This window comes from Chanodichthys erythropterus, chromosome 14, assembly GCF_024489055.1.
Source record: "Chanodichthys erythropterus isolate Z2021 chromosome 14, ASM2448905v1, whole genome shotgun sequence".
Lineage (NCBI taxonomy): Eukaryota > Metazoa > Chordata > Actinopteri > Cypriniformes > Xenocyprididae > Chanodichthys > Chanodichthys erythropterus.
This window is the reverse complement of record NC_090234.1, coordinates 9,864,987-9,889,317: the sequence shown is the minus strand read 5'-3', so window position 1 is coordinate 9,889,317 and position 24,331 is coordinate 9,864,987. Positions and strand designations below refer to the sequence as shown.

The 24,331-nt window shown below is 37.2% G+C and overlaps 1 protein-coding gene and 1 long non-coding RNA gene across 2 annotated transcripts; one reads left to right on the top strand and one right to left on the bottom strand.

Moving 5' to 3' along the window:
* The first annotated feature begins 9,992 nt into the window (after window positions 1–9,992).
* Window positions 9,993–10,437, top strand: LOC137036318 (uncharacterized). The gene is made up of 3 exons (XR_010897152.1): window positions 9,993–10,046; window positions 10,175–10,258; window positions 10,351–10,437. It is a non-coding gene; the product is annotated as an uncharacterized lncRNA (long non-coding RNA).
* A 5,861-nt stretch (window positions 10,438–16,298) lies between these two features.
* LOC137035943 (uncharacterized) lies at window positions 16,299–22,975 on the bottom strand. Its single transcript, XM_067409782.1, has 2 exons — window positions 19,695–22,975; window positions 16,299–16,907 (listed from the first exon to the last, which is right to left on the bottom strand). The coding sequence occupies exons 1-2, from the start codon at window positions 20,428–20,430 to the stop codon at window positions 16,639–16,641; spliced, it is 1,005 nt and encodes a 334-aa protein (XP_067265883.1). The 5' UTR covers window positions 20,431–22,975; the 3' UTR covers window positions 16,299–16,638.
* Window positions 22,976–24,331: the final 1,356 nt, after the last annotated feature.

Sequence of the window (24,331 nt, the reverse complement as noted above, 5' to 3'; positions counted from 1 at the left end):
CAGGTCATGATTGTGATTACACGTACCAAGTTTGGTCTGAATATGATAAAGCATTGCAGAGATACAGCTTCAAGAGTCGTTTTTGCATCATGCCTCAAATTCGTTGCTCTGGTATACGAAAACGTTTTGACTTATCGACTTGAAATCCATAACTTTTTGTTGAAATGGTCTGAAGATGACACGGTTCAATTTTGGTGAGAATCGGAGCAACGGTCTAGGAGGAGTTCGAAAAAGTAGGTTTTTAAAGAAAAACAATATGGCGGACAGGACGTTCAGCCGACTATGGAAAATTTGATATCTATGTTCTCAGCATGACCCAAGGAATCCACTGTGACCAGTGTCATTACAATCGGTGAATACAGTCAAAGGTTATTAGCATTTTTGTAAATTTTGTTTTAACTTTTGACCACAAGGTGGCGCTGGTCCGAAACGTTTTGAGTATTGTCAGGGCATGGTGCCAAAGATCCATACCGAGTTTTGTAACGATAAGTTAATGCGTTCATAAAATACAGCATTTTTGCACAAAATTCAAAATGGCTGACGGACAAAATGGCCGATATTGGAAAATTGAATATCATTTGTCTCGGCATGATGCCCCGAATCCAATGAGATCCAATCCAATTTATGATTTTTGGACAAACCAGTCAGAAGTTATAAGCAAAAATGGCCATTTTTAATATCTCTGCACCAGTAGGTGGCGCTGCACCGGAACACTGCATGATGCCTCAGTTTAGTTTCAGTTTAGTAGTTTAAAAGCTAGATAATGTGTGAGTAAGTAAGTGTGAGTGAGTGTGTGTAGATATAGTTAGTCAGATAGTTAGTTAGTTAGATAGATAGTTAGTTAGATGGTTAGTAATTTAGTCAGATAGTTAGAAAGTTAGTTTATGAGTTTGAATGAGTTTGAATGGCTTAGTACATTGAATGGAAGCTTCATTGAGTTTAATGGGCTTCAGTTTGTTTTGATTTGAATTTGAGTTAGATAGATAGTTATACAGTTAGTTAGAAAGTTAGTTAGTTAGTTTATGAGTTTGAATGAGTTTGAATGACTCAGTAATAGTACATAGAATGGAAGCTTCATTGAGTTTAATGGGCTTCAGTTTGTTTTGATTTGAATTTGAGTTAGATAGATAATTATATAGTTAGTTAGAAAGTTAGTTAGTTAATGAGTTTGAATTAATTTGAATGAGTTTGAATGAGTTTGAATGACTCAGTAATAGTACATAGAATGGAAGCTTCATTGAGTTTAATGGGCTTCAGTTTGTTTAGATTTTAATTTGAGTTAGATAGATAGTTATATAGTTAGTTAGAAAGTTAGTTAGTTAGTTTATGAGTTTGAATGAGTTTGAATGAGTTTGAATGACTCAGTAATAGTACACAGAATGGAAGCTTCATTGAGTTTAATGGGCTTCAGTTTTGATTTGAATTTAACAGTTGAAGGTTGATGGAATGTTCAGATTTTCAATGTAAGTCTATGGGAGTTTTTCCAAGTTTGATCAGCATTTTTAGGAAAACCGTAAGTCGGATCAGTCTGAAAAGATATAGCAACTCAAGTCAGAACAGTTTGAAGGTCTGGGCCGAGTTTGGTGGTTGTAGCTTTAAAGCTCTAGGAGGAGATGCAGTCTAAAATTTGGCTCAGAAGAAGAAGAATAATAACTAGATAAAAAAGTTTGAGGACAAACTTTAAGTTGGCTTGAAAAAGCATAGCCAGAAAGTTTGAAGAAGTTTTAAAAGTTTGAAGTTTGAAAGTTTAAGTTTTATTAGATAGATAGATAGATTGGTAGTTGTCACAGATGGATACTATGGAGTTTTTTAGCATGTTCTTAGCCCACTTTAGCACTTAGCTAATCACTATTACCATGTAGCTATTCACTGCTAGCATGTTGGAAGTCCAGATTGCTAGCATGAGTCAAAAGAGCCAACCGCCATGTCTCTACGATGTACTGATGCAGAGATATAGATTTTGCAAAACGGTTGCTAGGGTACTCTGTTTGGTTGCTAGGGAGTGGCTTGGCAGCTACCAGTGATGATACTCCAAAGGCTGCTTGACAATATAAACCAACCCCCATGTCTGTACGATGTTCTGATGCAGAGATACAGATTTTGCAAAATGGTTACTAGGGTACTGTTTGGTTGCTAGGGAGTGACTTGCCAGCTACCAATGATGATACTCCAAAGGCTGCTTGACAATATAAACCAACCCCCATGTCTGTACGATGTTCTGATGCAGAGATATAGATTTTGCAAAATAGTTGCTAGGGCACTCTGTTTGGTTGCTATGGTGTTGCTATGCAGTTGCTAGGGTACTCGGGGTGGTTGCTAAGGTGTTGCTATGCGGTTGCTAGGGTACTCGGGGTGGTTGCTAGGGTGTTGCTATGCGGATGCTAGGGTACTCGAGGTGGTTGCTAAGGTGTTGCTATGCGGTTGCTAGGGTACTCGGGGTGGTTGCTAGGGGTTTGCTATGTGGTTGCTATGGTACTCGGGGTGGTTGCTAAGGTGTTGCTAAGCGGTTGCTAGGGTACTCGGGTGGTTGCTAGGGTGTTGCTATGCGGTTGCTAGGGTACTCGGGGTGGTTGCTAGGGTGTTGCTATGCGGTTGCTAGGGTACTCGGGGTGGTTGCTAAGGTGTTGCTAGGGTACTCAGGGTGGTTGCTAAGGTGTTGCTATGCGGTTGCTAGGGTACTCGGGGTGGTTGCTAGGGGGTTGCTATGTGGTTGCTATGGTACTCGGGGTGGTTACTAAGGTGTTGCTAAGCGGTTGCTAGGGTACTCGGGTGGTTGCTAGGGTGTTGCTATGCGGTTGCTAGGGTACTCGGGGTGGTTGCTAGGGTGTTGCTATGCGGTTGCTAGGGTACTCGGGGTGGTTGCTAAGGTGTTGCTAGGGTACTCAGGGTGGTTGCTAAGGTGTTGCTATGCGGTTGCTAGGGTACTCGGGGTGGTTGCTAAGGTGTTGCTATGCGGTTGCTAGGGTACTCGGGGTGGTTGCTAGGGTGTTGCTATGCGGTTGCTAGGGTACTCGGGTGCTAGGGTGGTTGCTAAGGCGTTGCTATGCGGTTGCTAGGGTACTCAGGGTGGTTGCTAGGGTGTTGCTATGCAGTTGCTAGGGTACTCGGGTGGTTGCTAAGGTGTTGCTATGCGGTTGCTATGGTACTCGGGGTGGTTGTTAGGGTGTTGCTATGCGGTTGCTAGGGTACTCGGGTGGTTGCTAGGGTGTTGCTATGCGGTTGCTAGGGTACTCGGGGTGGTTGCCATGGTGTTGCTATGTGGTTGCTATTGTATCCAGGCTGGTTGCTAGGATGATGCCAGGGTGATTTGTGTGGTTGCTATGCAGTTGCCATGGTGTTCTGGGTGGTTGCTAGGTTGGTTTGGGTGGTTGCTAGGTTGTTTTGGGTGGTTGCTATGAGAGTTGATCATAGATAGATAGATAGATGGATAGAGAGATAGATGAGAAGTGATAGATGAGAAGAGAGATAGATGAGAAGTGATAGATGAGAAGATAGATAGATAGATAGATAGATAGATAGATAGATAGATAGATAGATAGATAGATAGATAGATAGATAGATAGATGAGAAGTGATAGATGAGAAGAAAGATAGATTGATAGATAGATAGATAGATAGATAGATAGATAGATAGATAGATAGATAGATTGATTTAGTTTGATAGATAGATAGATAGATAGATAGATAGATAGATAGATAGATAGATAGATAGATAGATAGATTTAGTTTGATAGATAGATAGATTTAGTTTGATAGATAGATAGATAGATATAGATAGATTAGAAAGAGAAATAGATAGATAGATAAATAGATAGATAAATAGATAGATAGATAGATAGATAGATAGATTTAGTTTGATAGATAGATAGATAGATAGATAGAGAAATAGATAGATAGATAGATATAGATAGATAGATTAGAAAGAGAAATAGATAGATAGATAGATAGATAGATAGATAGATATATATATAGATAGATAGATAGATAGATAGATAGATTTAGTTTGATAGATAGTTTAGAAAGATAAATAGATAGATAGATAGATAGATAGATAGATAGATAGATAGATAGATTTAGTTTGATAGATAGATTAGAAAGAGAAATAGATAGATTAGAAAGAGAAATAGATAGATAGATAGATAGATAGATAGATAGATAGATAGATAGATAGATAGATAGATTTAGTTTGATAGATAGATAGATAGATAGATAGATAGATAGATAGATAGATAGATAGATAGATAGATAGATAGATAGATAGATTAGAAAGAGAAATAGATAGATAGATAGATAGATAGATTTAGTTTGATAGATAGATAGATTAGAAAGATAAATAGATAGATAGATATATAGATAGATAGATAGATAGTTAGATAGATAGATTTAGTTTGATAGATAGATAGATAGATAGATAGATAGATAGATAGATAGATAGATAGATTAGAAAGAGAAATAGATAGATAGATAGATATATAGATAGATAGATATATAGATAGATAGATAGATAGATAGATAGATATATAGATAGATAGATAGATAGATAGATAGATAGATTTAGTTTGATAGATAGATTAGAAAGAGAATTAGATAGATAGATAGATAGATAGATAGATAGATAGATAGATTGATTTAGTTTGATAGATAGATAGATAGATAGATTAGAAAGAGAAATAGATAGATAGATAGATAGATAGATAGATAGATAGATAGATAGATAGATAGATAGATTTAGTTTGATAGATAGATAGATAGATAGATAGATAGATAGATAGATAGATTAGAAAGAGAAATAGATAGATAGATAGATAGATAGATAGATAGATAGATAGATAGATAGATTAGAAAGAGAAATAGATAGATAAATAGATAGATAGATAGATAGATAGATTTAGTTTGATAGATAGATAGATAGATAGATAGATAGATAGATAGATAGATAGATAGATAGATAGATAGATAGATAGATAGATTTAGTTTGATAGATAGATAGATAGATAGATAGATAGATAGATAGATAGATAGATAGATAGATAGATTTAGTTTGATAGATAGATAGATTAGAAAGAGAAATAGATAGATAGATAGATAGATAGATTTAGTTTGATAGATAGATAGATAGATAGATAGATAGATAGATAGATAGATAGATAGATTAGAAAGAGAAATAGATAGATAAATAGATAGATAGATAGATTTAGTTTGATAGATAGATAGATAGATAGATAGATAGATAGATAGATAGATAGATTTAGTTTGATAGATAGATAGATAGATAGATAGATAGATAGATAGATAGATAGATAGATAGATAGATAGATAGATAGATAGATAGATAGATTTAGTTTGATAGATAGATAGATTAGAAAGAGAAATAGATAGATAGATAGATTTAGTTTGATAGATAGATAGATTTAGTTTGATAGATAGATAGAAAGATAGATAGATTAGAAAGAGAAATAGATAGATAGATAGATAGATAGATAGATAGATAGATAGATAGATAGATAGATAATTAGATAGAAATATAGATAGATAGATAGATATATAGATTAGAAAGAGAAATAGATAGATAGATAGATAGATAGATAGATAGATAGATAGATAGATAGATAGATTTAGCTTGTTAGATAGATAGATAGATAGATAGATAGATTTAGTTTGATAGATAGATAGATAGATAGATAGATAGATAGATTTAGTTTGATAGATAGATAGATAGATAGATAGATAGATAGATAGATAGATAGATAGATAGATAGATAGATAGATAGATAGATAGATTTAGTTTGATAGATAGATAGATTAGAAAGAGAAATAGATAGATAGATAGATAGATAGATAGATAGATAGATAGATAGATAGATAGATAGATAGATAGATTTAGTTTGATAGATAGATAGATAGATAGATAGATTAGAAAGAGAAATAGATAGATAGATAGATAGATAGATAGATAGATAGATAGATAGATTAGAAAGAGAAATAGATTAGATAGATAGATAGATAGATAGATTAGAAAGAGAAATAGATAGATAGATAGATAGATAGATAGATAGATAGATAGATAGATAGATTAGAAAGAGAAATAGATTAGATAGATAGATAGATAGATAGATAGATAGATAGATAGATAGATAGATAGATAGATTTAGTTTGATAGATAGATAGATAGATTAGAAAGAGAAATAGATAGATAGATAGATAGATAGATAGATAGATAGATAGATAGATAGATAGATAGATAGATAGATAGATAGACCCGAGTCAGAACAGTCTGAAGGTCTAGTCCGAGTTTGGTGGTTGTAGCTTGAACAGTCTAGGAGGAGATGCATTTAGAAATTTTAGTCTAAGAAGAAGAATAATAATAACTAGATAAAAAAGTTTGAGGACAAACTTTAAGTTGGCTTGAAAAAGCATAGCCAGAAAGTTTGAGAAGTTTTAAAAGTTTGAAGTTTGAAAGTTTAAGTTTTATTAGATAGATAGTCACAGATGGATACTATGGAGTTTTTATAGAGTTATTAGCATGTTCTTAGCCCACTTTAGCACTTAGCTAATCACTATTAGCATGTAGCTATTCACTGCTAGCATGTTGGAAGTCCAGATTGCTAGCATGAGTCAAAAAGCCAACCCCCATGTCTCTACGATGTACTGATGCAGAGATATAGATTTTGCAAAACGGTTGCTAGGGTACTCTGTTTGGTTGCTAGGGAGTGGCTTGGCAGCTACCAGTGATGATACTCCAAAGGCTGCTTGACAATATAAACCAACCCCCATGTCTGTACGATGTTCTGATGCAGATATATAGATTTTGCAAAACGGTTGCTAGGGTACTCTGTTTGGTTGCTAGGGAGTGGCTAGCCAGCTACCAATGATGATACTCCAAAGGCTGCTTGACAATATAAACCAACCCCCATGTCTGGACGATGTTCTGATGCAGAGATACAGATTTTGCAAAACGGTTACTAGGGTACTGTTTGGTTGCTAGGGAGTGACTTTCCAGCTACCAATGATGATACTCCAAAGGCTGCTTGACAATATAAACCAACCCCCATGTGTGTACGATGTTCTGATGCAGAGATATAGATTTTGCAAAATGGTTGCTAGGGTACTCTGTTTGGTTGCTACGGTGTTGCTATGCGGTTGCTAGGGTACTCGGGGTGGTTGCTAAGGTGTTGCTATGCGGTTGCTATGGTACTTGGGGTGGTTGCTAAGTTGTTGCTATGCGGTTGCTAGGGTACTCGGGGTGGTTGCTAGGGTGTTGCTATGCGGTTGCTAGGGTACTCGGGTGGTTAAGGTGTTGCTATGCGGTTTCTAGGGTACTCGGGTTGGTTGCTAGGGTGTTGCTATGCGGTTGCTAGGGTACTCGGGGTGGATGCTAAGGTGTTGCTATGCGGTTGCTAGGGTACTCGGGGTGGTTGCTATGGTGTTGCTATGCGGTTGCTAGGGTACTCGGGGTGGTTGCTATGGTGTTGCTATGCGGTTGCTAGGGTACTCGGGGTGGTTGCTAGGGTGTTGCTATGCGGTTGCTAGGGTACTCGGGGTGGTTGCCATGGTGTTGCTATGCGGTTGCTATTGTATCCAGGCTGGTTGCTAGGATGATGCCAGGGTGATTTGTGTGGTTGCTATGCAGTTGCCATGGTGTTCTGGGTGGTTGCTAGGTTGTTTTGGGTGGTTGCTAGGTTGTTTTGGGTGGTTGCTATGAGAGTTGATCATAGATAGATAGATAGAGTTTATGAATTTGAATGAGTTGATAGATAGATGATAGATAGAGAGATAGATGAGAAGAGAGATAGATGAGAAGTGATAGATGAGAAGATAGATAGATTGATAGATGAGAAGTGATAGATAGATAGAGAAATAGCTAGATTTAGTTTGATAGATAGATAGATAGATAGATAGATAGATTAGAAAGAGAAATAGATAGATAGATTTAGTTTGATAGATAGATAGATAGATAGATAGATAGATAGATAGATAGATAGATAGATAGATAGATAGATAGATAGATAGATAGATAGATAAGACATATTAGATAGAATGGAAGTTTGAATGAGTCTCAATGGATTAGAAATAGTACATAGAATGGCAGCTAATGGAGTCTGATAAGCCTCTCCAACTGTCAAAATTTGAATTTTGACAGTTGGAGTTTGAATAGTCTTGGCTCATTTGAACATTCCGTCAATGAAAGTCAATGGGATTTTTCCAAGTTTTGATCAGCTTTTTTAGGAAAACCGTAAGTCTGATCAGTCTGAAAAGATATAGCACACTAAGTCAGAATAGTCTGAAGGTCTGGTCCGAGTTTGGTGGTTGTAGCTTGAACAGTCTAGGAGGAGATGCATTTAGAAATTTAGTCTAAGAAGAATAATAATAAGCTTAAGTAGTAGATCAGTAAGTTGGCTTTTTCAAGCCAACTTAATAAGCTTAAATAGAAGATCAGTAAGTTGGCTCTTTCAAGCCAACTTAATAAGTTTATATAGCAGATCAGTAAGTTGGCTTTTTCAAGCCAACTTAATAAGTTTATATAGCAGATCAGTAAGTTGGCTTTTTCAAGCCAACTTAATAATAAGTTTAAATAGGATTACAATAAGTTGGCTTTTTCAAGCCAACTTAATAATAATAAGTTTAAATAGGATTACAGTAAGTTGGCTTTTTTCAAGCCAACTTAATAAGCTTAAGACGTAGATCAATAAGTTGGCTTTTTCAAGCCAACTTAATAATAATAAGTTTAAATAGGATTACAGTAAGTTGGCTTTTTCAAGCCAACTTAATAAGCTTAAGACGTAGATCAATAAGTTGGCTTTTTCAAGCCAACTTAATAATAAGTTTAAATAGGATTACAGTAAATTGGCTTTTTCAAGCCAACTTAATAATAATAAGTTTAAATAGGATTACAGTAAGTTGGCTTTTTCAAGCCAACTTAATAATAATAAGTTTAAATAGGATTACAGTAAGTTGGCTTTTTCAAGCCAACTTAATAATAATAATAATAATAATAAGTTTAAATAGGATTACAGTAAGTTGGCTTTTTCAAGCCAACTTAATAATAATAAGTTTAAATAGGATTGCAGTAAGTTGGCTTTTTCAAGCCAACTTAATAATAATAAGTTTAAATAGGATTACAGTAAGTTGGCTTTTTTCAAGCCAACTTAATAATAAGTTTAAATAGGATTACAGTAAGTTGGCTTTTTCAAGCCAACTTAATAATAATAATAATAATAATAAGTTTAAATAGGATTACAGTAAGTTGGCTTTTTCAAGCCAACTTAATAATAATAAGTTTAAATAGGATTGCAGTAAGTTGGCTTTTTCAAGCCAACTTAATAATAATAAGTTTAAATAGGATTACAGTAAGTTGGCTTTTTCAAGCCAACTTAATAATAATAATAATAATAATAAGTTTAAATAGGATTACAGTAAGTTGGCTTTTTCAAGCCAACTTAATAATAATAAGTTTAAATAGGATTGCAGTAAGTTGGCTTTTTCAAGCCAACTTAATAATAATAAGTTTAAATAGGATTACAGTAAGTTGGCTTTTTCAAGCCAACTTAATAATAATAATAATAATAATAAGTTTAAATAGGATTACAGTAAGTTGGCTTTTTCAAGCCAACTTAATAATAATAAGTTTAAATAGGATTGCAGTAAGTTGGCTTTTTCAAGCCAACTTAATAATAATAAGTTTAAATAGGATTACAGTAAGTTGGCTTTTTTCAAGCCAACTTAATAATAAGTTTAAATAGGATTACAATAAGTTGGCTTTTCCAAGCCAACTTAATAAGTTTAAATAGGATTACAGTAAGTTGGCTTTTTCAAGCCAACTTAATAAATAAATCTACAGTAACTACACATAAGTTTAATTTATTTTATTTGTCCATTAGTACTGTTCATACATTAAGGAACATTTGTGTTGGATAAGAAGTGAGTTAACACATCAACATGTAAATGTAGATTTGAGCACATAAATCTCAGGAAACTTGTCTTATGTTACAGGGACAGATGATCACGTGTGTTTATCAGGTAGAGGAATGATGCCATCAAAAGCTTTGGGTGAGGATACTACAGAAATGAATACAAAGTCTATTTAAATCTAAAGTCTATTTTATTTTAATTATTGGAATTTAAACTGACTTAATACAGCACTTTTCTGGTTCTTGATGTCTGTATGTTTGCTGCAGAGCTTTTGTGGAGCAGGACCTGCAAGGAAAGCTGACGACGGCATTTGTTAGAAATAAAGAGGAAAGCCTGAAACAAAATATAAAGTAAGATCATTTTGTTATTTCTAAAACAGACATCAAATAACACTGTGCTGTTAAAATGGCTGCTTTTGTATTATATTTGTGCATTATTGTAGGATGTGAATGTCCTCAGACTGGTGTGAGCACTGAGGATGGAGAGCCACAGCAGATCCTGGGAATGGTTCAGTGTCATGGACGAGATCCTCCATCTCTCCTCCTTTCAAGTGACTCAATCAAGGGCACACTGGAGGAGACGCTGCACAGATCAAACCAGCAAACCTTCTGCTGACCAGCTCAGTGGTTTAGCCCACCACACCACAAATGTAATGAAGCTACAACAAAAAATAGCAAGTAATTGTAAAAATATGAAGTGAAATATGTCAAGAAACAGAATGCTGAAATGAATTAATTGTAAAATGTTTTAATCTGCTGATGGAGAACACATGAATGTTTGCGCCAGCAGATTGTCCCGCACATCTTCTCCCACTCCTGCTTCAAGGTTGAGGGGTTTAGGGGTCCATCATCATTTTCCTCATCCTCTGGATCAACACTGTCCCCATTGAGAAGAACAGAAGTGAGGGACATGATTATGGTGTTCATCAGCTGCTTCATCAGAATAAAGCTGCAGAATTGGCACAGCCGTGTGAGATGACAACAGGACTGTAAATACCTGATTGTTAGATCAATACATTTGAATAAAGTTTTGTTTCGTGTGTTGTCTTGTATATGTATTTATTTATTGTCATTATTACTTGTATTTCACTTTTTTTTATTAATTATGCTATTATTATCATTTAAATGTATATATTTTATTAAGCAATGAATTAATGCATGAATTGACTGTAAATTGAGATATATTCACATCAGCTGTATTTGTCTAGTGTGTGTGTTCATGCACAGCTGTCATATGACAAAACATTACATTTTGCTTGTTTTACTAAAGAAGTAAAATGAAAAGTTATATAATTAAGTTTTGGTCAGCATTTATCATTGTTATTGTGTATAAGTGTTGGGATGTGCTAGCAGAGCAATTCATTCTGGAGTAATCTTAATTTTAAGTTGTTATACTTAAATTTTTTGAGTATAAAATCAGTCTTCTCCAAAGGCGAGATCTTCGAGCAGCTGCTGATGTCTTCTTTGGCTTCAGACATTGCTAACACTGAGGAAAACTGCTCTAGGTAGGGTTGTGGAGTTACTGGTGCTGTGCGGTGTTAGTGCACCTGTCACTCATATCTTTATTTTTATTGCAGGATCTACAATTACAAGATCAGGGAAAATACCATGGTTGTATCTTTAACAATGAACAATAATAATTACAAAAAACAAAAAAATATGGGTTTGTATACATGATAGTTTGAGATTATATACACAGACATAAAACATGACAAGATTAAATATTTTGAATACATCATAATGCATAAAAGTTATTTATCTGCTTATAAGCATGAGGGATGAAACTAAAGCTAATTCAACAAGAAAAAGAGAAAAACAAATGAGATTTATGCCACTTTTGCTTGTGGATTGACATTTTTGCATATAAAATAAAGAAATTAACAATATATTAACGCGAATTTGGGTTTTTGTAACAAAAAATAAACTCACATCAGTAGTTAAAATATAAGAACTTTAAATTAACCCAAATATATATTAATTGTACTACAATTACAAAATTACTGGCAGCTGTGTCTTCAACAAGACCACAAAATAAGCAATTTGATCAATATCAAGATATTTACAGATAGATGAATTAAACCTGTCACTCATATCTTTTAAGTTGTTGCGCTTGCGATAACGTCGTAGGTCACATGATAACGTCAACATGGCGGATTATTAGGCTTGTTTGAGATGAGCAAATTCTGCGCAGAACCGATCACCGATGATCACCGCGAGATGCATGCCGGTAGAAATGTGTCCGAGGGTGGTCCGCCTTGCTCTGATGTCATGCTGACATGTGTCAAAAACCTCTCGCGAGTGCGAGGCGGACGTGTCGGATTCTGCAGTCGAATGCAGTTCCTCTCCACCGACTGCGCTGACCAAAAGCACGATGGGAAACGACTTGCTGACGACATAGCTTAAAGCTTATTGGTTTAAACAACCGTGATGTATTGATCTCTTTTAAAAATGTTTGATTTTAAAACACTAACACCATGATTTTACGCATATAAATTATGTGTGAATATTCAAAAAGTCTCTGACAGTGCAATCTCTCTATGGGTTATGTGATTGTTATCATATTTATAAAAATATATAAAAACATGTCTGTAATTAAAATAAAAATGATTGATACACACATCCTTTGAATGGAAATAAATAACAAGTACTTTGGGTGTATTGTTCATTATGTTTATTTTCATATAAAAGCAACAGAACGTAAATTACATCCAGTTTATCAGCAACACAGCGCACAAGTGTGAATCCCGCGATATCCGCCTTTGATCTCGCAGGTGTCTGATGCACTACGAGAACGGAGAATTGTCCGTCTTGCCTGCACTTTTTTCACTCCTCCCCTCACTGCAGCCGCCTACTCTCGGCTGAACTTCAGGCGAGGCTAGGCGCATCTCAAACAAGCCTATTCTCGGATCTCATTCATACTCAACGAGATTTGGCTGTTAAGTACCTACTCTTTTAGCGCTCGTTAAGTAAGTACTTATTGAAATTAAGTACCTACTCATTGAGTAGGCGGTTTCGGACGCAGCCAGTGTTTTGTTTGGTGTGAGCACATGGCTTGTCATGTGTTTCTTTGTGCCATGTGCTCTCATGTCTATTGTCTTGACCCCGCCCACCTTGTTACCTGATTATTGGTTGATTTGCCCCACCTGTCCTCTCTCGTTATCTGCCTTATTTGCTCTCCTATTTATTCTCCTTGTGTTTGCAGTCCTGTGCTGGTTCGTTGTCGTGAAATGTCATATTTCACGACAACGTCAAGTCAAGTCCTGTCAAGTCCTGTTTTCCCCCACAGGGTAGTTTTTGTTGTGTTTTTGTTTTATTTTTTATTATTAATAAAAGCCCTCTTCCCTGCAATTGAATCCTCGCTCCTTCCCTTCCACAACCCTGACAATGTGTAGAGTTATTTTGAAGTGACAGCAAATTTACACTGTTATACAAGCTGTACCCTCACTACTTTACATTGTAGCAAGGTGTAATTTCTTCAGTGTTGTCACATGAAAAGATATAATAAAATATTTACAAAAATGTGAGGGGTGTACTCACTTCTGTGAGATATTGTACTGTTGCACAGCAATAAATATTTAGTTCTTGTATGCAATAAATTAAAAGCATTTTCTAATTTGATTAATTTGTCTTTGCGCAACAGGAACATGTTAGTACTTCTGAGCAATGCAATGAATAATGTGCTAACGCTTTTATTATTGCAACAGTTAGTTCTTTTATAGAATGCGATTACCATACCTCGAACTTGTTGAGCGCTTCCTGCAGTTGAAGTTAGTACTTATTTGCTATGCAAAAAAAAAAAAAAAAAAAAGGCATTTCTTTAGTTGTCTAAGTGGTTTTTGTGATGCAATTAAAACATACATCCAAGAATAAATTTTTGCTTGTATGCGATACTATAATAGAAAGTATATATTTTGTGTTAACGGGAAATAGTTCTTGTATGCAATAAAATCGTGCATATTTGAGAATCAAAATACCTTTTCTCATGTGTTAGATGTTCTAGGCACAGCAATATTATGTTAGTGCTTGCACGCAATGCAATAAAACAAAGCCTATATTATTTGTTAAAAATTATCACAATGAGAAATAGTTCATTTATGCAATGGAAGAGAAAACACATATGTGCTGTTGTATTGCACTGCATGCAAGACCTATCTCTCTCTCTGTGTAACATGTTAACTATGCAGTTTTTCATTTAAATTGTAAACAAATATAACTTATTGTATACTTATAATCTAACTTAGTGCACTGAAGAGATAACATACCAACCAAGACCTGAGTTATTGACTTGTGCATTGAAAATAATACAAGTTAATATTGCTCTGTTTCAAAGCATTCAAAGCAAGGAAGAGCTAGCTTACTTTTTACATTGAAAAAATAACAACTTAATATGTTGTGCATTGTAGAATAACGTGCATTGCCTAGCAGAAGAAACATTTTCCATTTTGAGAAAAACACATTTAAGAATAGCACATTTAAAGAATAACAGAAAATTAGCTGTTTCAATGCAGAGAAGAACTATTTCATCCTACCCTAACTTATTCCTTTGTGCATTGAAGAAATAACACATAACACGTTGTTACGTCTATGACGTATTGTATGCTGTGTACGCTGTGTATGTATATCTCTCCTTTAACAGGTTTGGCCTATGGCTTGATGAGAGACTGTTGCTGTTCGTTGATTGGACCAAAGAGGAGACCTGGACTATAAATTCTTCTGGATCTCGCTGGAGGGCGCTCTCACTTTTGCTTGCGCTTCCTCTGTACTCTTTGTTTGCAATGATCTCTTCTGTGTGTCTCCCTGATTACTGTTGTTCATGTGTCAATTCTGGTGTGAAGCTCTTAGTGAAATGCTGTTAAATCAAGTTATAATCTAAGAGAGTATTGTAAACCGTTGCGAGAGCCTTGTGTCCTGAATTTCATTGTCTGACATGTTTGTAAACCATGTGCGAATCTGTAGGGGGTGAGTGCCTTATTTTTGTAGGCCACTTGGCCACCACCTTTTCTCCTGTTTTGTGGTTTAGTTAAGGAGTGAGGTTATGTTGTTGTATTTTGTTTCTTTATTTTTGTATGCACAGGGAAGTTAGTTAATTAATGGGAAGTTAGAGTATTGTTTTGTTTATTATTTTGGCATTTGCTCACCCCTGATCATTTGCTTCTATTCTTCTTAGGGCTGGGCGATGTATCGAATGCTTTTGTCACGCGCATTTCTTCAGTAAAGCCGGTTCCCTGATTACCGCTAAATCGCCATCACCTGCTTTCAAATGAAGCGGCATTTAATAGACAGAGCCGTAGTTCACTGATAAGACATGCAATATCGCGTTCAATTAAGAAAAATAAAAAAAAAATTAAAAAAAATAAAAATGAGTACTTTAACAGCCATTTTGTGTTGTGCCATTTATGTTGCGGTCCTGACCTAGACTGGGGCCGTAACAACGTGTTTTGCATTGCATTGCATAAACGATCTAACGTAATCCCTTGTACATTGAAAAATAACACCTAAAATATGCGCTGTTTGCATTCCATGCTTGTGCTGATGATTTATTGCATTGCATACAAGACCCGACTTATTCAGTTGTTCACTGAAGAGATAATGCATAACATGTGCATTGCGTTGCATGCAAGACCTGATTTATTAATTTGTACATTGAAGAATAACACATGAGACATGTTGTTTCATTGCAATTAATTTAAAAACTAACTTATTACATTCGTGCATTGAAGAGACAACACAATGCATTGCATACACGAGCTAACTTAATCAGTAGTGAATTAAAGAATCATATATGCACTGCTTCATTACACAGTATACAAGAACTAGGTAAGTCAGTTGTGCATTGAAAATATCGTACGTATAATACGCCATAAAGTTCGTATCATATGCACGCGAAAAACTGCGTACCATAAGCACGCCAAAACTCATTTTGGCGTATATATTCTACGAGATTACAAACTCGTACTATTGATACGCATTTTCGTGTGATTGAAGAAATAACACATAACATGTTGTGTTGCATTTCATGCAAGAGCTAAGTTTCATTTGCATTGAAAGCTATACGTGCAGGTGCTGTTGTATTGCATAGCATACAAGAACTTACTTTGTTGTGCAGAAATAACAACATAACATATGTGCTATTGCATTGTATTACATTGTGCATCCATTGTGCATTGAATAATGTTTTTCATTGTAAACAAATACTATCTGTTATGCATTGAAGAGACAACACACATGCACATGCAACAGATCCTCTGTTTTATCAACTAACATGATCATTATAAAGGTGTTTAAACAAAGCACATTCACTTCCACATATTGTTACGATCCCTGGTCTAGGGCAAGGTCGCAACATAAATGAATGATAATCATAAATGACACAACAATGATGTCCTTGCGATTACTCATCTTTATTTAAGTGTTCTCTTCTCCCTTTTGTTCTTTTTTTTCAATGGGGAATTGTTACAAGTAGATACAAAAAAAAGAACATTTTATAACAGAGAAGGAAACACAAGGATGCTGGAGCAAACAAACAGGGGTGAGCTAATGCCAAAACAACAAACAAACAGAAAACTAACTTTCCCAAAAAGAAGCTAACTTCCCTGTAACGCAAAATAAAGAAACAAAACATACAACAACCTAACCTAACTCCCTAACTGCCCAAAAACAGGAGAAAAGCTGGTGGCCTGTTGGCCAACAAAAGAAACAAGGCACTCACCCCCTAAGGCTTCGTAAGTTGATTAAGATGTTACAAGCATGGTCAATAGATCATTGAGGATATGGACATAAAGGCTCTCACAGTTAAAGAATGCTAACAGCACTTGGTTGGAGCATACATCACAAAATGTACCAACATTTTCACCAGCGTTACACACAAAGTCAAACAAACACGAGCAATCAAGACAAAGAGGCAGAGAGCGCCCTCCAGAGGAATCCCGGGGGAATTTATAGTCCGAAGCTCCCTTCCGGTCCAACCACCAGCAGCCTCTTGTTACGTCCAGGACCAATCCTGAAAGAGAAAAGGGTAACAGGGATAGCAACAAAGTATACACTGCTTTATATCCGTAACACCCCCACCCTTAAAATTACGAATGGTACATTTGTAACAGTAAGACAATTCTTATTTTCCCAGTTTATTTTGGAGCGCGTGACAAGGCATCAGCAAGCACATTGTCACGCCCCTTCTTGTGCCGAATTTCCAAGTTAAAACCTCGTATCAAAAGAGACCAACGCATCAGTCTTTGGTTTGAATTTGACATTCGAAACAAAAAAACAAGGGGATTATGGTCAGTATACACCAGAATGGGGACACTACAAGCATCAAGGTAAATTTCAAAGTGCTGGAGTGCCAGCAACAGCGCAAGGGCTTCTTTTTCGATAGTGCTATAATGTTGCTGCGATTTCGTAAACTTCTTTGAAAAATAGCATATCGGGTGATCAATTCCCACAGCATCCTCCTGAATAAGGACCGCACCCGCTCCCACCTCACTTGCATCCACTTCCAATTTAAAAGCTTGTGAAAAAATTGGAGCCGATAAAACTGGGGCACTACACAGCAAGGTTTTAATAGCATCAAACGCTAACTGACACTCTGAAGTCCATTCAAAAGCTTTAGACTGACTCAATAAGTTGGTAAGTGGTGATGCAACTTCAGCAAAGTTTTTGCAGAATGCACGGTAATATCCTGTCATTCCCAGAAAACGACGCAGCTCCCGTTTTGTTTTTGGAGCTGGGAAATCAACAATGCACTCAATTTTTGCATCAACAGGACGCACTTGTCCTTGCCCCACACATTTCCCAAGATAGGTCGCAACAGCCTTACCGAACTCACACTTAGCGAGATTTAGGGTAAGCGATGCATCACTTAAACGTTCAAACACAGAACACAGACTTGTTAGATGTTGTTCCCAGTCAAATAAATAAATGACAATGTCATCCAGGTATGCCTCACAGTTTTCTAACCCAGCCAACACTATTCTCATTAGACGCTGGAACGTGGCGGGTGCATTCCGCATCCCGAAAGCCATCCGCTTGTATTGCAAAAAATGGTCAGGCGTGACAAAGGCAGAGATTTCTGAGGCCCTAACTGTCAACGGTACCTGCCAATAACCTTTTAGCAGGTCGAGCTTAGTCACAAACTTTGCAGCACCAACCCTGTCAATACAATCATCCATCCTCGGTAAAGGATAGGAAGCGGGTTTCGTTACGGAATTTACCTTACGGTAATCTGTGCAGAATCGAAATTTCCCGTCTGATTTAGGCACGAGTAGACAGGGTGAGCTCCACGAACTGGAACTTGGCACAGCAAAACCATGTTCTAACAAGTATGCAGACTCCTCTTGCATTATCTTTCTCTTGATGGGGTTCACTCGATAAGAATTTTGCTTGATAGGAGAGCAGTCCCCAACATCAATATCATGCTCCAACACCTTAGTTTGACTAGGCACGTCAGAAAAGAGAGAAGGGAATTTTTCAATTAGAGCAATAATATCACTCTGGCACATTTCACTCAAATAACACAAATGAGACTTTAAATCCTCTAAAAGCTTTGAATTGTCCAATCGAGCACATGACACATCTCGCATACTAAGCCCGTCCTCCTCAGGACAGTACACAACTGTAGCGGCAGTGATGGGGGCAGGGTTTTTGGACACATTCTGAACTACATCCCTCTTTACATAGGCTTTCAGCATATTAATGTGACATACTCTGGTCTTTCGTTTCCTGTCAGGAGTGCTGATGACATAATCGGTCTCACTTACTTTTTGTTTGATAGTGTAGGGGCCAGAAAACTTTGCCTGTAACGGCGACCCAGGAAGAGGAAGAAAAACAAGCACTAAATCACCTTCCTAAAAGCTTCGATACACACTCTTTTTATCAAAGTGAGTCTTCATTTTAGTTTGAGTGCGACCCAACTCCTCAAGCGCCATTTCACGAGCCTGATGTAGACGTTCTCGAAATGAACTCACGTACTCAATTACACTAGTTTGTGGTTTTGTCTCAGACAACAACTGCTCACGAAATAATTTTAGCGGGCCCTGCACCGTGTGCCCGAACACCAATTTGGCAGGACTAAATCCGAGGGATTCCTGAGTGGTCTCTCGCACTGCAAACATAAGCAAGGGAACGCTCTCATCCCAATCTTTCCCCGTTTCGACACAATAAGAACGCAACATACTTTTCAGAGTCTGGTGAAAACGTTCTAGTGCTCCCTGTGACTCTGGATGGTAGGCACTAGAAAGTTTATGCTTCACAGACAGACTGTCCAGAACTTGAGAAAACAGCTTAGAGGTAAAATTGGTACCTTGATCTGACTGTATAACTCGAGGAATGCCAAATGTAGAGAAAAATTTGATCAACTCTTTAATCACATTCTTAGCCCTTATTGTACGCATAGGAATCGCCTCGGGGTACCGAGTAGCAGCACACATTAAAGTCAACAAATACTGATGACCAGACTTTGTCTTGGGTAAAGGCCCGACACAATCAATGATAATTCTCTCAAATGGCTCTGACAGAACGGGGATGGGATGAAGAGGAGCATTAGGGATTCCCTGATTAGGTTTACCAGCTAGCTGGCAGACATGACACGAACGACAGTACTCTGAAACTGCGGATTTCAAACCAGGCCAAAAAAAATAGCGAATAATGCGACTAAAAGTTTTGTTTATCCCCAGATGGCCAGAGAGAGCATTATCATGAGCTAAACACAAAATCTGTTCACGATAATTATGGGGAACCACTACCTGAAACACAGTCTTCCAGCTCAGATCCTTCTCTGATGGAGACCACTTACGCATAAGCACTCCATCCTCCCAAACGTAAGCCACATCCTTATCTGCTACGTCATCCTTCTGTACAGCCACCGCAAGGCACCTGACTAGAGACGGATCAGCTTTCTGCGCAGCTACCAGCTGTTCCCTCCCTGTTCCAAGCATAGACTCAACTTGGACAGCGACATCCTGGTCAAAAACACAAACATTAGGAGAAACATCCTGCCTACATCCACTTCGATCACCCTTATCTGTCATAAATGTATTAGACACATCTAAAACATCATCAAACTTTCTAGACTGAGCACGGGTTACCGCACAAGCAGGGAAGACAGAAGGAAATTGTTGGCTCACATCAACCTGTTCACACAACCCAGACACATCTGGTTTGTCTACAACGATAGGCTCAGGGAACACTTTACCACCAGCGACATCATTGCCTAAGATCAGATCTACTCCTTCTATGGGAAGCTGAGAACGTACTCCCAACTTCACAACTCCTGTGAACAAATCAGATTGAAGGTAAACTGAATGCAAGGGCACTTTGACACAGCCAAGCTCAATGCCACGGATTAACACACTCGATCCGCAGTAGGACTGTTCTGAAAATGCTAGGGCACTTTCCAAAATAAAGGACTGAACCGAACCAGTATCTCGCAAGATGGTAATCGGCTTTAAATCTTTCTGCCCACCTGACAGAGATACAGAACCACTCATAATGAAGGGGCAGTATAAGTTGGTATGCGAAATGGACGCCATAGGAGAAGCATGAACTAAAGCAACTCCCTTTGGCTTATCAGGGGGCTTACAATCTGCAATCAAATGGCCCGGCTCACGACAGAAAAAACACACGCGTCTTTCTCCCTCACGAAACACATTCGCATTACGAAACACATTCGAAGCAGCTTCTCTACTCTCCCGTTTTCCCTTACTCTTATTAAAAACTCTCGAGCTATTCTTCACAGAAAGTTCAACAGATGAACCGGATTTCTCTCTACACACAGATGGAGTAAAAACAGTTTTGTGCGTGAGCACAAATTCATCTGCCAAAACAGCAGCATTAGACACAGATAATACCTTCTGCTCGTTTAAATACACAACAATGTCATCTGAAACACAACTTTTAAAATCCTCTAACAGCAAAAGTTCTCGTAATTGTTCAAACGTTGCAACTCTACTAGCAGTACACCATTTGTCAAACAACACCGTTTTTTTCACGAGCAAACTCACCAAATGTTTGACCGGTAATTGTCTGATGATTTCTGAATTTCTGGCGATAAGCTTCAGGTACCAATTCGTACGCTCTCAACACAGCAGCTTTAACCGTATCATAGTTCAGACTTTGCTCAATAGACAAGGCTGTACACACTTCCTGGGCTTTACCCACTAATTTGCATTGCAATAGCAACGGCCACAACTCTTTTGGCCAGCGTAATGCAGCCGTAATACGTTCAAAAGCGACGAAATAGGAGTCTACCTCCGTCTCTCTAAATGGAGGAACAAGTGTAACATATTTACCCACATCGAAGCTGGTCACAGACTCACTAACAGATGGAGAGGTAGTGGATGGCGGACTTTGACCTGGTACAGGTGGAACGGACACATTCACTGGTGAACGAGGAGATGGAGGTCTAGATCTAGGCATACGCACAGGCACATTAGATGGCGACCTGGCTTGTAGTTCCAAACTACGTAACTTAAGCTTATGATCAGTCTCTAACTCCAGAGTCCGGTAATGAAGAAGCTGCGCATCGAAATCCTGCTTCTTTAACTGCAGATCCAACTCCTTCAATTTAATAGCTAGCATAGGATCAAAACGGGGATGACTAGGATCTACACTAGGAAAAGAAAAGATATCCTCACCTACCGCAGTTCCAGCACTCTTCCCTGCTAACCCTTCCGCAGACTCATCCGGCATAATTCCAGCCTCCACCAACTTGCTGTATAACTTTTCTTTAACAACCTGTTTTGGCCCCTCCCTAGGAACAGAGATATTAAAGAAATCTGCAATTTGCAATAAATCAGCTTTACGACACCTATTAAATTCCTCCGTCGTAGGAGATAATGTAAATGACGTCAAATCAAACTCCATATCGGTCCATAACCTCGTCCCACACCAAAAGAAAATTACCAGACAAACAAACGCGTGTTTAACTATACCAATTACCTCCATTGGTACGCAATGGACAAGCCCCCAATTTATGTTACGATCCCTGGTCTAGGGCAAGGTCGCAACATAAATGACACAACAATGATGTCCTTGCGATTACTCATCTTTATTTAAGTGTTCTCTTCTCCCTTTTGTTCTTTTTTTTTTTCAATGGGGAATTGTTACAAGTAGATGCAAAAAAAAGAACATTTTATAACAGAGAAGGAAACACAAGGATGCTGGAGCAAACAAACAGGGGTGAGCTAATGCCAAAACAACAAACAAACAGAAAACTAACTTTCCCAAAAAGAAGCTAACTTCCCTGTAACGCAAAATAAAGAAACAAAACATACAACAACCTAACCTAACTCCCTAACTGCCCAAAAACAGGAGAAAAGCTGGTGGCCTGTTGGCCAACAAAAGAAACAAGGCACTCACCCCCTAAGGCTTCGTAAGTTGATTAAGATGTTACAAGCATGGTCAATAGATCATTGAGGATATGGACATAAAGGCTCTCACAGTTAAAGAATGCTAACAGCACTTGGTTGGAGCATACATCACAAAATGTACCAACATTTTCACCAGCGTTACACACAAAGTCAAAAAACACGAGCAATCAAGACAAAGAGGCAGAGAGCGCCCTCCAGAGGAATCCCGGGGGAATTTATAGTCCGAAGCTCCCTTCCGGTCCAACCACCAGCAGCCTCTTGTTACGTCCAGGACCAATCCTGAAAGAAAAAAGGGTAACAGGGATAGCAACAAGGTATACACTGCTTTATATCCGTAACAATCGACAATCGGAAAATATCATATAATTCATGATATAGCCTAGTTAAAAAGTTTGTGAATATTTAAAAATAAAAAGGAAAAACAAAATAAACGCGATACCTGTAGCTTGGCAGCATGACGCATTGCCAAGGAATGAATGTAAATAGTGTTCTAAAAAAACAAGGTTTCCCAAACGGGGGTTCGCAAGGGAATTGCAAGTTGATGACAAGCAAGCAATTAATTAAATTTAATAATTAAATCACTACAAATCAAACAAATAGACTAAATAATATTCAAATAAAAAAAAAATCTAAATCTAAATTTGGCAACAAAACTTAATATTTTATTTATTTATTTTGCATGTGACCATTCAGTTACAGAATTGAATGCGTCTGCTCAATTCAAAGTGGGCTGAACAAGAGTCGCACCTAACTTTGCCCATTTCGCCTCACCTTTGACTGAGCACCTATTTAAGCGAGTTTGTCATTGATTGTATTGTTTTGTTGTTGTTGTTTTTTTATTATTAATAATAATAAACTCATCATTAATGAACCCATCATTAAAATGCATTCACGGGCGTTCATAACCGTGCGTGTCCACTGGCGCGGTGCCTTTATGAATGCCCGTGCGGCCGTGAGCATTATACTTTCACTTTTGAATTTGCGATTCAAAGCCTGTGTTTTGAAACTTGTGTGTTGACACCATTTTAAAATTACCCCACCATAGCCTTCTTTATTTCTGTTGTTTACGGTGCGGCACATTTCTTTGTGCAGACGGGGTTATTGTTCTTTCATATGGTTCAATATTTATACAATAAACTCTATGCAGAAAGGTTAAGTGATGATAGGCCTATGATGTTTGTCCATGTATCTACATGGTAAATTAAGAAAAATTAAAGTAAGTAGTGAAGTTACTTTTCAAATGCAGTAACTAGTAAAGTAATCTCATTACAATTTACAGAAGTAACTAGTAACTAGTAACTAATTACATTTTTGAGTAACTACCCCAACACTGCTTATTCGGTTGTGCACTGAAGAGATAACGCATAACACAGGATCTTTTGCACTGCATTGTATTCCGTTGTTCATTGAAAGAGATAATACATGACATATGTGCTGTTACAAGAACTGACCTATACATTTGCTCTGAATATATAACAACATATTAGCTGTTGTATTGCATTAAATACACGTTAGCTCTTTTGCAGTTCTTACGCACGTTTGTTCTACATGCAGTAAGTTCTTGTATACAATGCAACAGCACAAATGGTATATCTTCAATGCACAAAGGAATAAGTTAGTTCTTGAATACAATGTAATGAAACAGTGCACCGTGTGCAAAGTTAGAATCGTGAATTAAATGCAATGAAACGGAACACACCCGAACATTGTACATGTCTTCAATGTACAATACAGTATGTCAGATCTTGTCAAGTCAAGTCAAGTCAAGTCAAGTCAAATTTATTTATATAGCGCTTTTACAATTGGTAATTGTTTCAAAGCAGCTTTACATATTAGAAGCACAGAAAAAAAGGGAAGTGGTTAAAACTGTACAAACAAGCGTGGTAATATGTAACATATACAAGATGGTGCTACATTAAGCCAATGTCGGCTGACTTCCAGGGGTGGAAAAAACCCCCTAGGAGAAAAACCCAGCGTGCTAGCACTGGGAAAAAAGTCCTAGGAGGGAAAAAACCCCTTGGAAGATATATATATATATATGTAAATGTATATGGAAATTAAA